Source organism: Chiloscyllium punctatum, chromosome 25, assembly GCF_047496795.1.
Source record: "Chiloscyllium punctatum isolate Juve2018m chromosome 25, sChiPun1.3, whole genome shotgun sequence".
NCBI lineage: Eukaryota > Metazoa > Chordata > Chondrichthyes > Orectolobiformes > Hemiscylliidae > Chiloscyllium > Chiloscyllium punctatum.
The window spans coordinates 13,038,224-13,055,394 of NC_092763.1; the positions used below are offsets into that span (position 1 = coordinate 13,038,224).

Consider the following 17,171-nt stretch of genomic DNA (forward strand, 5'->3'; position numbering starts at 1 on the left):
CTAGGTAACATCTTCAGTGGGCCTCCTGGCGAAGCACTGCTGATGATGTCTGCTTTCTATTTACAGGGGAACCTCAATTATATGAATACCAATCATCCGAAAATTGGATTATCTGAAGGAGATCTCGAGGTCCTGATAGAAACATTACATTAAAGGCGTGTTTCCAATAGTGATCGCATCTTTTCTTTACAGTGGTTAAACAGGCACCGTCTCCAAATGACTAACATTGCGTTCTCTTTCTCTCTCCCCAGTTTCCCTGGAGTTCTACAGAGGGGTGTAACCTTACACCCCCCCACTCCCCGAACCTTCCCAGGAATAATCTCTCCAACATGGCCCTGTGCAGGGCAAATGTGGAATCTGTCAAAGATTTGCAGTAAAAAAAAGTTGTGTGGGGAGCTGTGGCTGTGTGTGTGAGTGTGCTATTTGGAGACTTACCCCACAAAGGCATCTGCAGCAACAGCAGTCTTGTTGATGTGCAGTCTGGCTGCCCTGGAGAGGGGACAGGGTGGGGGCTCACTTGCTTTGTGCTGGGGGGTAGGGGTATGTTGGACCAGGTTTTTGGGGGGGGGGGGGGGGGGGGGTTTGGACCGGGTTGGAGGGGCGGGGTTCGGTCTGTGCTGGGGACAGGGTTGGACCCTGCTGGGGGGAGGGGGAGATCATGGTTGATCCAATAATCCTCGACTTCACTTTCCTGTCCTTCCGTACAATCCTTGATTCACTTGCTGATTAAAAATATCTCTCAACTTGAACATACAGAATGGCCCGGCTTCAACTGCCCTGAGGGGACAGTACATAATTCCTTAGATTAACTGCCCTCAGGGATAAAATTCCTCCTTATCTCCACCTTAAATGCGCAATTCCTTATTCTGAGATTATGTTCTTTAGTCTTGGACTCCCCCACAAGATGAAACAACCTTTCTGCATCTACCTCATCAAGTCCCCAAAGAATTTTCTATGTTTTTATAGGGTCACCTCTCATTTTTCTAACTTCCAATCAGTACAGGCCCAAGCTGCTCAACATTTCCTCATAAAATTTTCCCCTATTCTTGGTAACAGTCTAGTGAACAGAGCTAACTTTGAAATGGTGAACTGACATAAGACATTTCCTTTTAAAAGTCGCAATTCTGCCTTAGTTGCTTTCGTATAGGCTCTTTCAATTTCTAGACAAAAACAATACCGGGTCCATGTAGTGTACTAATCTTTCCTACACATTAACTGAAAATTTCAGAGCATTTATATAGTTTTCATTTTCCCTAAGTCGTAGTTTACGTTTTTGTACCACAACGTGCCAAATTAACGGGAGTCTTTTGCCTCTTTCATGACATTCAAACTTTTATTTTCCACCAAATTAAGAGATATTAACTATCTTCAAGACTATTAACATGGCTATAATCCGTGTGAGTACATTGTCTCCTATCTCTTGTGCTTGAATTTTTTTCCAACCATGCTCTTGTTGGAGACTTTATCAAAAGCCTTCCGAAACCAAAGTGTACTGCATCCATCAGTTCACCTTTATTCAGTTTGTTACGACAGGGGGGGTCTATAATTTACGAACATCAAACCCATGAATGCTTATACCTACAAATTCAATCCCATACAGGGGTTTAATTTTAAAGGCCCAGTAAATGAATGTTTCTTGTACTTATGAACAACTGCTTTACACTGTCCCAGACCTGCATACAAATTGACTTGTGAATGGACTCCAGGTTGGAACCCACGCTATGAAGAGATTTCAAGCAAGGTGGACAACAGGGACCCAGTGGATGCGGTGCACCTAAATTTCCAAAAGGCTTTAGACAAGGTGCCACACATGAGGTTGATGCACGGTGTTAGGGGTAGAGTATTAGCATGGATAGAGGATTGGTTGGCTGACAGGAAGCAAAGGGTGGAGATAAATGAGTGCTATTCTGGCTGGCGATCAGTGACTCGTGGGGTGCCTCAGGGATCGGTGTTGGGACCACATGTACAGTATTAAAATTTGCCGATGACACTAAGATGAGTGGCAGAGCAAAGTGTGTACAGGACTGTGAAACTTTGCAGAAGAACATCAATACATTGACTGAGTAGGCAAAGGTCTGGCAGATGGAATACAATGTTAGTAAATGTGAAGTCATACATTTTGGTAGGAGTAACAGCAAAATGATTATTCCTTGAATGGTAAAAAGTTGCAGCATGCTGACTTGCAGAGGGACCAGGGTGTCCTTGTACATGAATTGCAGAAGGTTGGTCTGCAGGTACAAGTAATTAGGAAGACAAATGGAATTTTGTCATGCATTGCCAAAGGGGTTGATTTTCAAAGCAGAGAGGTAATATTACAGCTGTACAAGGTGTTGGTGAGGCCACACCTGGAGTACTGTGTGCAGATTCCGTCTCCTTACTTAAGAAAGGATATCTTGGCACTGGAGGGGGTGCAGAGGAATTCTGGAGTTGAGGGAGTTGGCTTATGAGGAGAGGCTGAGTAGATTGGGACTACATTCATTGGAATTCAGAAGAATGAGAGGGGATCTTAGAGAAACATATAAAGTTATGAAGGGGATCAATAAAATAGAAATAGATAGAATGTTTCCAAAGAAATATTAATCTATAGAATTCCTTGCCCAGGGAAGTTCTTGATGCTACTTCAGTAATCACTTTTAAAGCTAAGGTAGGTACTTCTTTGAAAAGTAAAGGAATTAAGGAATTAAGGAATATGGTGAAAACGCAGGTAAGTGGAGCCGAGTCCACAAAAAGATTAGCCATGACCTTATTGAATGGCGGAGCAGGCTCAAAGGGTTGGATGGTCTACTCCTGCTCCTAGTTCTTATGTTCATTCGCAATCCAGGGATTGCCCATTACATCTTCAAAAAAAAACCAACAGGTTTGTCAAGCATGATTTCCTAATCACAGACCCATGCTGACTATGCCAATCTGATCATTATCATCCAAGTTTCTATTATCACATCTCTTGTAACAGACTTGAACATTTCCCTCTGACTGATGTAAATTTAACATATCTTCAGCTCCCTGATTTCTCTCTCACTCTCTCCTTAAATACTACCTTGCTACTTTTACATCTGCAGAAATCATTCCAGAATCTAATGAATTTTCAAAGATGATCATCAATGCTTCAACTGTCTCAATACTGTCCAGCCCTACATCAGGTCCTCAGGATTTCTCTCTTTTCAGCCCCATTATTTTCTCCAGTACAATGTCTTATGAAGGTTAATTTCTTTCAACTCCAATTTTCTCTCTAGCCACTTGGATCTCTAGTTCTGGAAGACTGCTTTTATTTTCTTCAATGAAAACAGACCCAAAGTAATCTTTAGCTTCTCTGCCATTTCTCTATTCAGCATTATAAATTCCTCGGAATCTGCCTGTAATGGACCCATGTTGGTTTTAGCCAAATATTTCCTTTCATTATACGGGACTCAGTGATTAGCACTGCTGTCTCACAGCACCAGGGACCCCGGTTTAATTGCTGCCTTGCGCAGCTGTCTGTGTGGAGTTTGCATACTCTCCCAGTGTCTGCATGGGTTTCCTTCTGGTATTGTTTCCTGCCACAGTCCAAAGATGTGCAGGTTAGGAGGATTGGCCATGCTAAATTGCCCATATAATCCACAGATATGGGTTATGTGGATTAGCCATGGGAAATGCAGGGTTGCATGGATGGGGGTGTGGGGTAGATTCTGGGTGTGGACCTGTTGGGTCGAATGTCTTGTTTCCACACTGTAGCTATAGCAGCTATAGCCCCTTTTTATGTATTTTGTAAGACTACATTCATATTCAATTATCCCTCTCCTTAAACATTTTTTGGTCCTCCTTTGATGACATTTATTGCTATTTCTGGCATCTTTTAAGGCCTTCTCTTTTAACTTTATATAACCATGAGCTTCCTCTGTTAGCCACAGTTAGCAACATTTTTCTGGGCCTCCTTCACCGCCGCTCCCTCACCACCAGACGCCTGGAAGGAAGAACGCCTCATCTTCCACCTTGGAACACTTCAACCCCAGGGCATCAATGTGGACTTCAACAGTTTCCTCATTTCCCCTTCCCCCACCTCATCCCGTTTTTCTGAGTCTATGCATTTTGAAGGAGTGTATAGTTAATGTATATCATTTAATAGTTATAAAAAATATATCCACTGCCTATTATGTTGTCTTTTAATGTATATTCCTAATTAAACTCAGTAAATTTGTGCTTTACGCCTCCATAATTTCCCTAATTCAAATTTAATACGCTTGTTTCAGATTAAGCTACCTCATTTTCCAGCATAATGTTAAATTCGATCATATTATGGTTACTTATCCCAAAAAGCTCTATTACAAAATTGTTATTTATTTCTTTTCTGTTACATAATATTTGACCAAAAAGCAACATGTCCTCACTTTGGCTCAACATACTGCTCAAAAAATCCAATCCTAACACAATCCACAGCTTCAGTGTTCAATTGGTTTACCCAATCTATATGCTGATTGGTTCAATAACACATTCTCATATTACTATCCACATCCTGCTATCTGCACTACATCTGGCAGTACTTTATAAACAAAACTAATTATTATTGAAATAAAGTTCTCACTTTTTCCACTTTTCTCTTCCCAATTGAAAGTACTGGAATATTGATATCATATAGACAAGAGATAAGATTTCAAGAGTTGCCATGGGCTTGGTTTAAAGCTTAACAGGGCATTTGACACTAACTTTCCAAATACCACGCTTGCAGTCCTACATATATTCCTGCAAAGATAAAAAGGAAACTTTTCATTCTTCATCCACCTCTATGTAAACCATAAGTTAACTTGGCCAGAATCAGGAATGAAGGAAAACATGAAATACACTGGAATTTCTAACCAGTACTACTTGTTTACATAGCTGGGAGTGAAGCCATGGTCTGGAAGAACAAAGCAACAATGCAAGACAAGATTCACCTCCATCTGCCGGTACCGCCTCTTCTTTTTCACCTACAAATTTAAAAGTACAACTTATTATTTCTGACATTTTTAATTAAGACAGCATTGTAAATAAGCATGTCAGTTTTAAGACTCAATAGAATGAAATCAAAAAATAAATTTACCTTGCACTATTAAAAAACTATTGTAAAAACAACTTTCACAGAGGTAGGAAGAGGAAAATTAGAATACAAATTAACTAGGGGCAGTTATTCTTCCACATAAGACACTGGTTAACACTGGTTAATTGTCTGAGAATTTCATCTTCAGTGTACTTTCCTTCCAATTTTCTGCAAAATACAAGTAGCTACCATCAGTTCTGAGGAAGAGGCACTGGACCCAAAACATTAATAACCCTGACTTTTCTCCATGGATGCTGCCAGACCTGTTGAGTTTCTCTGGTGTTTTTTTTAAAAAGCCAAATACAGGTGTTCGCTCCATTTAATAATTATAATTATAGTTAAAGGAAGATAAACTTTCTCACTTTTTTTTAAACTAGATAACTTGGATGTAGGTTTGCTAGCTGAGCTGGAAGGTTCATTTCCAGATGTTTCATCACCCTATTAGGTAACATCTTCAGTGGCCTCAGGCGAAGCACTGCTGATAATTCCTGCTTTCTATTTATATGTTTGGGTTTCTTTGGGTTGATGATGTCATTTCCTGTGATGTTATTTCCTGTGGTGAAGTCACTTCCTGCTCCTTTTCTCAGGAGATGGTAAATGGGATCCAGGTCAATGTGTTTGTTTTTAAGAGTTCGGGTTGGAATGCCATGATTTTAAAAATTCTCATGCGTGTCTTTGTTTGACTTATCCTAGGATGGATGTGTTGTCCCGGTTGAAGTGGTGTTCTTCCTCATCCGTATGTGAGGATACTAGTGAGAGAGGGTCATGTCTTTTTGTGGCTAATCGGTGTTCATGTATCCTGGTGGCTAGTTTTCTGCCTGTTTGTCCAATGCTATTTTGTAAATGACATTAATTTTGCTTATTGTCTGTATAGGGTCTCAGACCCCCTGGCATCATGGTAGTCCTCAAACTGACCAACACACTAAAACTGCAGCAGATGAAGTTGAAATACCCTATACAAACAACAAGCAAAATTAATATCATTGCAGTCCTTGCACAGTATTTTGTAAATGACATTAATTTTGCTTGTTGTTTGTATAGGGTATTTCAACTTCATCTGCTGCAGTTTTAGTGTGTTGGTCGGTTTGAGGACTACCATGATGCCAGGGGGTCTGAGACCCTATACAGACAATAAGCAAAACTAATGTCATTTACAAAATAGCATTGGACAAACAGGCAGAAAACTTGTCACCAGGATACATGAACACCAACTAGCCACAAAAAGACATGACCCTCTGACACTAGTATTCTTACATACAGATGAGGAAGGACACCACTTCGACTGGGACAACACATCCATCCTAGGACAAGCCAAAAAAGACAAGCACAAGAACTTCTAGAAGCATGGCATTCCAACGGGAACTCTATCAACCAACACAGGGCTAGACTCACTCTAACACCCCAGAGAAAAGGAACAGGAAGTGACTTCACCACAGGAAATAACATCACCAACCCAAAGAAACCCAAACACAAACAGAAAGCAGGAATTATCAGCAGTGCTTCGCCTGATGCCCAATAAACATGTTACCTAGTAGGGTGACGAAATGTCTGGAAAATAACCTTCCAGCTCATCGGGCAAACCTACATCCAAAACCTCAAGCTGAGCTACAAATCTTCTCAAAACTCATTAAGATCAACAGAACTTGGGAATGGTGAGGTTTTTTTTTACAATTATTATGGAATCAAGCAAACTATTCATCATTTTCTAAAGGTCCTGCTGGCTCAGTCAATACATATACTGGCAATTATTGTGCACAGTCATATCAATGAAATCAATTTAAGGCTCATTACAGTATAAATCAGCTCAATGTCAGAATTATACCAGGGTCACTGTAACTGGCCTCAACCAAAGCAGGCGTGGCAGGAGGTAAAAGGAGAAGCAAAATCAGACAGCTTTTTGACTTCTAACTGCAGTCCAGTAGTTCAGGTGGAAAATGTGAGCTAAGGCAAAAGGGCACAGATTAGGATTCCATGACAATGCCCCACACTCCAAGGTCAAAGTCTCCCAGTTTATAATTTGATTCACAGCTTACTAGTCTCATCACAACAATTCCAAAGGGCTGCTGCCAAACATGAAATGGCACCATTTCAGGACTGTACATTTGTGGGAGTGAGACAATAAGCATACATACTCTCTATCGACAACTTTTCAGGTTTCTTTTCTGCAGTTGACCTTGAAAGTACTTCTTCTACTCTTTCTTTGTACCTTTCTCGATCCTCTTTTATTGTCCTATATACCTGTCAAGTAATATGAGTATGCAGTTAGTTCAATTCTAAAAGTTCAACAATCCAAATTAATGATCAAGAATCGAAAATGCAACTTCTGTGCACATTCTCTCATATCTTTATTTTGCTGTCATTTAGCTTTCACAGTTGGCTGATGTAAAAATAGTGGGTGTGAATCAGATTCCCACAGAAGACAATGTTAAAACCAGAGTTAGTTTCCTTCAGACATTTGTCTAAGAAAAAATGTACAGGCTACAGTGTGTAGGTGTAAATTTCTCAGCAGAAAACATCTGTAAAACATTAAGATGAAATGACGTACATTCTCAAATGTCTACTTATATAAATGAAATGACATCTAAACGAAGATAAATTTGAGAAAAATTACAATACTGTATAAATTTAAATAAATGATAAAATAACACCCACCTGATGATTTTTTAATTGACTTAGCTCCATTTAGTCTCACAAATTGGTCAGTGCAAGTAGCACTGTAAGTTCAGACCTTCCTGCACATACTAACTTCTACCACTACGTAAATCTAAGGACTTCAGGGCAAGTTCAGACAAGAGTCAGGAGAATAGAGATGCAACAAGTACCCAGTGATGAGAAGACATTAAAGGTGAGACGGAGACAGGAATGAGAGGCAGGAGGACAGGGACAGGAACAAAATACATTAGGGACATTTAAGTTATTCTTGCATATGCACATGACAATTGTGAAATGAAGGATATGTAGGTTTATTTATCTCAGAGTAGGATAACAGGTTGGCACAACATCAATGACTATGCTATACTGTTCTATGTTATATTATGTTCTATAAAACATAAGCAATGCTGGAGCGAGAGGAGTCCTAACAGTGGTAACGGACACTGGAGGCTTTAAAAGTAAGAATCGAGGTTAAGAATGGGAGCTGGAGAAGGAAGAGGGACTTTACAACTGAATGCAGGAGTGGAAGCACTGGGAAAAAGGGAAAGCAAGCAGGCTGATCACAGAACATAGGTCTATGAAAAACAGTGTTAAAGTCAAACTCGCAACAGAAAACAATTTTTTTTACAATTTTATGAGGAAAAAAGTGAAATAACATTTGCCGTGTCAATATTAAACCAAGACTTCCTTTGTTTCTAACAATAATGACAATGGAATTCATTTGCATACTATTTTATCCATGTTAAATGATCTTGCTCTTCTGTTAACCCAGGAGGTGAAGACAATGCTCAGTGAAATATAAATGAATAGACCGGCAGTTTTATATTTAATATCCTCAGTTGAGATAATAAAGTTTGATTCAGTATTCCATGACTGGATTGTGGCAAGGAGCAGAACAGCAGGGGAAAGAAAGTCAGGTGAAAAACAACTTAAGTGGAATGATGTCCTCCATGATTCAACAGCTCATCGATGCCCATTGTTAGGTCAACACATGATTCTGTGGGAAAGCTTACATGAGGATGACGAATATTTGCAAAATGCACCTCAACATTTCAGTGCTTCCAGGAATTAGGCAGAAAACAAATTACCTTTGTAAATGTTCAACATGTAAAGTAGATACAAATGAGTTTTAAACTTATATCCCTAAAATAGATTAATGTAGGTTGAGAAATAGTGCTGCATCTATCTGAAGCCACTGTATGGATGACGTTTTGCAACAGCCAGAACTAGAAGTCTGAATGAGGTTAATTAGGGCAAACATTAAGTAGCGACCAGGATAAGCAGTGTAGTAATAGAGGTACTAGGGGAGTAATAGGGGAGGTACGAGCGATCAGATTAGAGAAAACGAGGTTACATTTCCAATCATCCAGATGGAAAATAAAAGCTTAGACACAGGAGCAAAAGGAAGCCACTTTTGCTCAAAAGGAGATTATGACTGATCAAATAAACCTTAATTTCATTTTTCTGCATTTTCCCCAGTAACCAGTGATCCCCTTATTAAAAATCTCTCATCTCAGTCATGAATATACTTAGTAATCCAACCTCTACAGCCCACTGTGGTAATGAATTTCAGATGCACTGTCCTCAGAGAAGAAATTCCTCCTCTGTCATATCTGGGTGACCCCCCCCTTTACTCTCTGAGATCGTCCCCTCTGGTCCCAGACTCTCCCTCAGGGGAATACAACCTCTCAGTACCTATCCTGTCACGCCTGCTAAGAGTCTTACGTTTCAAAACAGTCAACTCTCATTCTTGTAAATCCAATGAATACAGACCTATTTAACCTGTCCTCATAAGAAAATCTCTCCATTCCTTGGATCCACTTCATGAAACTTCTCTGGATTGCCTCCAATGACAATATATCTTTCCTAAATAAAAGGGACTAAAACTGTTCACAGAATTCAAAGTGTGGCCTAACTAAAACCTTGTATAGTCTTAGCAATACTTTCATACTCCAACTTTTTTGAATACAAAGATTAACATGCCACTTGCCTTCCCTATTATCTGTACTCGTGACTTGTACACAAGGACTCCAAAATCCCTCAGTGCTGCAGGTTTCTTCATTGAAATAGTATTAAGCGCTCCTATCTTTCTTATATGCATTCCTTACTCACTCACCTCAGCAGTGCAGTCACTTATATTAATGTAGAACCTTTAATGTCAGAACATAGTGAAAGGTGAACAAGTGTGCAAGTAGACAAACTGGCATCAGAAGGAAGTTTAGATGCAAGAAAAAGGCTTGAAAAAAAAAGAGAAACTTTATATGGCATGATAAAAGGGCACTGATTGATTAACATGGAGATGCAGAAAGAACAATTAACTGTCAACTTTAATTTTCAGACTAAGAATTTGATTCTGATTGGTCAGGATGTTGTCATGGGGATTGCGGCAGAGTTTGGTGTCCCCATGATCCTTTTTAAAAAAGTTGGAATCTATATAAAAATTGTTTTTGTTTTATACAGGATCCAGTGCACTTATTCCAAGATACACAAATGCATAAATTGGTTTCCACATTCAACTGGGACTGCACCGTGATGTATTTACACATGCTAGAAGTAATGTACATAAATACTCTAATTATATAAATTATAATAATTTATAAGATTTCCCATTCACCCTATTGACTGTGATATCTTTTTGACAACACTGCATGAAATGGACACTAATTTTAAAAAATGCCTAAAAGGCTCCAGTACATGGGATGGAATATTTGAAATACAATGACAAAATTGGCAGGCTTATGGAACTCCTGCAGTGAATGCTCTACCTACAACGAAGCAGTACATCAGACTGTTGCTGCTGTTTCTGGCAGAGCTGGTAATGTCAAGCACTTTGAAAAGTACTACGAATACAGTACATTGAAACTGTAGTTTGAAAAACTGGTTAAAATAGAACAAGAAAGAAACTAATCAGGAAAAGTGTAAAGGGAAAAAAGAAATCAAAATTAGATGAACTGGTGAAAATCATTTAGCTTCAAAGCCTCTTTATTTCAGTTCTAATCTACTTTTACAGAATTCTTATAGCACATGGAGACCATTCTGCCCACCAAGCCTGTGCTAGCCAGCTCTCCTTAAGAACAAATCACCTAATGCCATATCGCCCGGCAAATAAGAGCTGTTAAGAAAAGGCAAAGGCTTAGCTGCAATAATGTATAATACATTAAATTTAAAATATACATTTCCATTCTACAGACATATTACACACTATTTTTATACCTATGAGAGAAGAAAATTGAAAATTAAAAGGCATATCAGCCAAGTCCATGTTGAAAATTTTGAAGTTAATCAAATCACAATACCAGAGATAAAATGGTGCTATACAGTATAGGAAATGCTCGTCACAGTCTTTTGTCCTGTTGATTTGTCCTTTCTTTGACCAATTTTGTTCACGTTTTTCTTTAAAAATTGTCTTCATTTTAAATATGCATGAAATAAAATTATTTAACATTCAAAGTAACATCTAGCACAGAAACGTAGGTTTATTTGGCTACAATTAATCCTAAACTGATACAGTGCCAATTAAGAGCATTTGGTCCATATCCTGCTAAACCCTTATTATTCACGTACCCATCCAGATGCTTTTTAGATGTTGTAATTGTACCTGTTTCCACCACCTTCTCTGGCAGCTTATTCCATACAAGCACCACCCTCTACATATAAACACTGTCTCTTGGGTCCCTTTTAAATCTTTTACTGCTCATCTTAATCCAATGCCACCTAGTTTTGTACTCCCCTACTCTGGGAGAAAGACCTTGGCTATTCACTTTATTGAATTTTGAGAAGATTTGTAGCTCAGGTTGAGGTTCTGGATGTAGTTATGCTCACTGAGCTGGAAGGTTCATTTTCTGACGTTTCGTCACCATACTACTTACTACTGGACGAAGCATGGCTGATGATTCCTGCTTTCTATTTATGTTTGGTTTCTTTGGGTTGGTGATGGGATTTCCTGTTCTTTTTCTCATGGGGGTAGTAAATGGGGTCCAAGTCAATGTTGATAGAGTTCCAGCAGGAATGCCATGCTTGTCTCGGTTTGGCTTGTCCTAGGACGGGTGTGTTGTTCCAGTCAAAGTGGTGTCCTTCCTTATCTTTACGTAAGGATACTAGTGAGAGAGGGTCATGTTGTGTTGTGGCTAGTTGGTGTTCATGTGTCCTGGTGGCTAGTTTTCTGTCTGTTTGTCCAATGTAGCATTTGTTACAGTTCTTGCGCGGTATTTTGTAAATCGGATCTCTGATATCAGGGTTCTTAGCACAGACAGTAATGCAGAGACTCTAATGAACAGCTCTGCCAACCATCCAACCCAAACTTTGGATCCACTACGTGGATGACACCTTTGTCATCACTAAACGAGACAAATTAGAGGAAACCTTCAAGACCATCAATAATATCCTTCCTGGCATAAAATTTATTAAAAGAGGAGGAAAACAACAACAAACTGCCATTCCTAGATGTCACAGTAGAACGAACAGCCAATGCAGAACTTCAAACCAGTGTCTACAGAAAAACAACACATACGGACCAAATACAGAAGCAATCATCCCAACATCCACAAACAAAGCTGCATCAGAACATTATTTCAACGAGCCACCACACACTGCAGCACAGAGGAACTATGCAGAGGAAAATCACCTATACAGTGTGTTCAAAAAGAATGGGTACCCAATGTGCACAGTCAGCTGATTTCTCAGCCACAAACTCAAACAAGCAGACAAAACATGTCCAGAAACCCAAGCCACTCTCCCCTGCATCAAAGATATCTCGAACATGACTGCCAGACTACTCAGACCCTTTGGCATCATGGTAGCCCACAAAACCACCAACACACTAAAACAGCAGCTAATGAACTTGAAAGACTCTAAACAGATAACAAGCAAAACTAATGACATAAACAAAATACCGTGCAAGAACTCTAACAAACACTACATTGGACAAACAGGCAGAAAACTAGCCATCAGAATACATGAACATCAACTAGCCACAAAACCATACGACTCTCTCTCACTACTATCTTTACATACAGGAAAGGAAGGACGCCACTTCGATTGGGACAACACATCCATCCTAGGACAAGCCAAACAGAGGCAAGCACAAGAATTCCTAGAAGCATGGCATTCCAACCAGAACTCTATCAACAAACACATTGATTTGGACCCCTTTACCACCTCCTGAGAAAAAGAACAGGAAATCACATCACCATAGGAAATGACACCACCAATCCAAAGGAACCCAAACATATAAATAGAAAGCAGGATTCATCAGCAGCGCTTCATCCGGAGGCTCACTGAAGATGTTACTAGTATAGTGATGAAACGTCTGAAAATGAACCTTCCAGCTCAGTGGGCAAACCTACATCCAGCACATTCACATTCACTTTATAAACCTCTATAAGGTCACTCCTCAGCCTCCGACATTCCAAGGAAAAGAAGCCCCAGCCTATTCAGATTCTCCCTATTGCTCAAATCCACAACTCTGGCAACATCCTTGTACATCTTCTCTGATCCCTTTCAAGTTTAACAACATCTTTCCTATACTGCAGAGGCTGAGTACCAGTTCTCATATACCACCTCCTTTTCCCCTGGATCATGACCCCACCATGGAATGTCAGGCTACTGTGTCCACAGCAGTTGTAACCTCATTTCATCTTGTGATCTCCCCTCCACTGTCTCCAAGCTCATTGTATCCCAAAGCTGCACACTTCTCTAGAAGCTATTGGAATAAATTATTGCCACTATCAGCCATATCTTGCAAATTGCAAGGTAGGTTAGAGGGTCTACTGCATTTACAGGGAATGCCTTCTGCACTTGCACTGTTTTTGAAAATACAGGATAAATTCTACTCCAATACATAAACGTGATTTATGAACATTACAACAGTGAAGTGAATCCCATAACGATAAGAAATGAGAGAATATGCTACTGCAATAAAATTTATAATCAAGAAGTGATCTAGAGGCTAATGATATCAAAAGGAAACAGTAAGGAAAATTTAAATGATTTATATAATCCACATCGTCTTTTATAATCTCTTATCCAGCTACCTTAATTATCTAAACAGAAAAACGTAATGCATTTAAAGAGAGAGAAAACTGAGTGGAACGAAAAGCAGGTTACCGACAGAGGAAGTGAAAAGCTCATTCCTTTTATTAAGGAGTGTGTTACTTACATATGCACCAGCTCCTAAACTTGTCAAGCCAAAAAGCACAAAATAAATAGTGCCAGAGCCACGAGGTTCAATGCCACTAGCCATTTGCCTGTTCATTTGAAGATCTAAGGGAAGCTTCCATCGTTGTAACAAAGTGCCTGAAAGGCAAAATCATTGCAAAAGAGTCAGAATTTGATGACGGATTCTTAGAGAATTATGAAAGGCTGGCTAAGAGTAATAAGATTAGAATTCTATCAAATTGAAGGTGGATAAATCACCTGGACCACATGGATTACACCCAGAGCACTAACGGAGATAGCTGAAGGAGTTAACAGAGTTAGTGGTGATCTTTCAACAATCGCTAGAATCAGGATGGGTCCCAGAGGACTGGAAAATCACTAACATGTCTAAAAAGGGAGTAAGGCAAAAGATGAAAATTTCAGACCAATTAGCCTACCCTTGGTCATGGGTATTATCCTGGAATCCATTGTGAAGGATGAGATTTCTGAATACTTGGAAGTATATGGTAAAATAAGCCAAAGTCAGCATGGTTTCATCAAGGGGAGGTCATGCCTGACAAATCTGTTAGAATTCTTTGAGGAAGTAACAAGCAGGTTAAACCAAGGGGAGCCAATGGATGTTATCTATCTGGACTTCAAGAGGCCTGTAACAAAGTGCCACACAGGATTCTACAGAGTTAAGATAAGGGCCCATGGTGTTAGAGGCAAGAAGCTTGGCTATCTGACAGAAAGCAGAAAGTGGGGATAAAATGATCCATCTCAGGATGGTAACCCGTGACAAGTGGTGTTCCACAAAGCTCAGTGTTGGGACCACAATTTTTCACTTTATACATTTAACAATCCAGAAAAAGGAATGGAGAGCATTCTGACTAAGTTTGCACAAAGATAGGTAGAGGGACAGGGAGCATTGAGGAGGCAGAGAGGCTGCAGGAGAATTTGGATAGGTTAGGAGAGTGGGCAAAGAACTGGCAGATGAAGTACAACGTGGGAAAGTGTGAGGTTAAGCACTTAGGTAGGAAGAATAGTGGCATGGACTATTTTCTAAACGGGAAGAAAATTCACAAGTCTGAAGAGCAAAGAGACTTGCGAGTTCTAGTCCAGGATTCTCTCAAGGTATATTTGCAGGTTGGGTCAGTAGTTAGAAAGGCAAATGCAATGATAGCATTTATTTTAAGAGGGCTTGAATATAAAAGCAGGGATGTACTTCTCTATAAGGCTCTGATAAGACCACATTTGGAGTACTGTGCGCAGTTTTGGACTCCATCATCTCAGGAAGGATGCACTGGCCCTGGACTGTGTTCAGAGGAGGTTAATGAGAATGGTCCGAGAAATGAAAAGCCTAACATATGAGAATTGTTTGAGGACTCTGGGTTTATAGTCAATGGAGTTTAGAAGGCTAGGTGCGTGGAGTGGAATCTAATTGAAACATACAGAATATTGAATGGCCTGAACAGAGTAAATGTTGGGAAGATGTTTCCATTGGTAGGAGAGACTAGGACCCGAGGGCACAGCCTTGCAGTAAGGGGGAAGACCTTTTAGAACCGAGATACGGAGTAACGTCTTCAGCCAGACAGTGGTGAATCTATGGAATTCATTGCCACAGAAAACTATGTAGGTCAGCTTATTGGGTATATTTAAGATAGACTTAGATAGATTGTTGAGTATCAAGGGATCAAGGGTTATAGGAAGAAAGCGGGAGAATGGGGGTTGAGAAACTTATCAGCTATGATTGAATGGCGGAGCAAACTTAATGGGTTGAATGGCCTAATTTCTGTTCCTATGTCTTATGGATGTCAAATATGAAGTGAAGTTTCAAATTAAACAACCCCATTATTGGATATTGCACATCCCATTGTCAACAGATTGAATCATTGATGAATTTTGAAACAACCACCATCAAACCATAGAAGACAATCAAGTATTCATAAAACAGTCATAGCAGAATAATTTTATTATACTAAATTTTATAAAATTATTAGGTTAAAAACATAAGAAATATAAACAGACTACATGGTTTGTTGACCTTGTTCCATCATGCAATACAATCATGGCTGATGGCTTATTGAACCCATTGGTTCATTTCATGACTTTATACTAGTAACATATTTAAAGTTTCAGATTTTATATACAGATGATACATTAGAGAAAATAAAGTGAATTGTTATTAAGCCACTACTTCACAGTGGACTTATGTAATTCAAAGAGTTTCAGCAAACCTGCCACCTTCAACTAGTGTTTTAGTACACAGTATGCAATCATTCCCAAATGTTTCACACTCTTATATCAGAGATTGAAATGACGTGGAAATAAGAGTTACAACAGCCATTATAGACTTATTGAGCCAGTCATTTGGAGGCATGCCAGCCCGTAAAGCAATCCAGTCAGATTCATTTCCCTATTCTATTCTTATAGTCTTGAAAATTATTTCTTATAAGTATGCATTGAATTTCCTTTGAAATTACTGATCATTTTGCTTTCATCACCATTATAGTGAGAGTTCCAGGTCATTATCACTCACCGTTAACAAGTTGTTCTTCACATTTCTTGTCCAAAATCTTAAACATATGATTTTCAGTCATTGTATGATCGGCTAAGACCACGTCCCCATTTTATCTGAACTTGCCTTAACTTGTTACGCTCTGTCAAACGTCCCAAAAAGCCTCCTCTGCTCTCAGGCCAACAACCCCAGCTCCTCCAGCCTAACTGTGTTCTTTCAATTAATCAATTAGAATTATTAAACTTAATTTCTCAGATTTAAACTTGTGAGATACAACACTGGTGAATTGTTTCAAGTGCTTCATATCCAGCATGCTAATGAATACAAAATAATGAACAAATCACTGATTTATCTGCTCAAGACACTATCCATTATATGGAAGTTCTTTTTTTCAAAATGCTTGGATTTCTCCAGCAAGAATAGCTATGAATCAAGGGCAAATACATAGCTTGACAGGTATTTACAAAATGAGATTCCAAGAATTTTCTTAAAGGTAGCAATGTACATATGTGACAATTTTGTATTTCATAATTTCTGCAATACATTGACAGATTTTGGGTAGATTTTCATTTTGTACTGGAACATGATTGGTTAGGTGCAAAAACAACTACATTGGACCTAAAAAAAAAAATCGAAGTTCTACAATATGAAGACACTGAAATTATATTAATAGTGCACAAAAGTTTACAGATAGGCCAATAGATCTAGCCACTGAAAATTTTCAAATGAAAAGATGGACACAGCACAAATCAGTTATTATAACCTAACACTTTAATACACAGAATACCTTTTAAAAGGTATTTCATGGGATATGGG

The 17,171-nt window shown here is 39.1% G+C and overlaps 1 protein-coding gene across 2 annotated transcripts in view; it reads right to left on the reverse strand.

Moving 5' to 3' along the window:
- aifm1 (apoptosis inducing factor mitochondrion associated 1) overlaps positions 1-17,171 on the reverse strand; it is a 49,011-nt gene that overhangs the window by 26,405 nt on the left and 5,435 nt on the right. For both annotated transcript variants that reach the window (XM_072594694.1, XM_072594693.1), the window contains exons 2-4: positions 13,860-13,996; positions 7,183-7,288; positions 4,908-4,940 (exon numbers count right to left, since the gene is read on the reverse strand). In XM_072594694.1, the coding sequence (XP_072450795.1) occupies positions 4,908-4,940; positions 7,183-7,288; positions 13,860-13,955 (235 nt within the window). In that variant the 5' untranslated portion in view covers positions 13,956-13,996. The remainder of the gene's footprint in view (positions 1-4,907; positions 4,941-7,182; positions 7,289-13,859; positions 13,997-17,171) is intronic.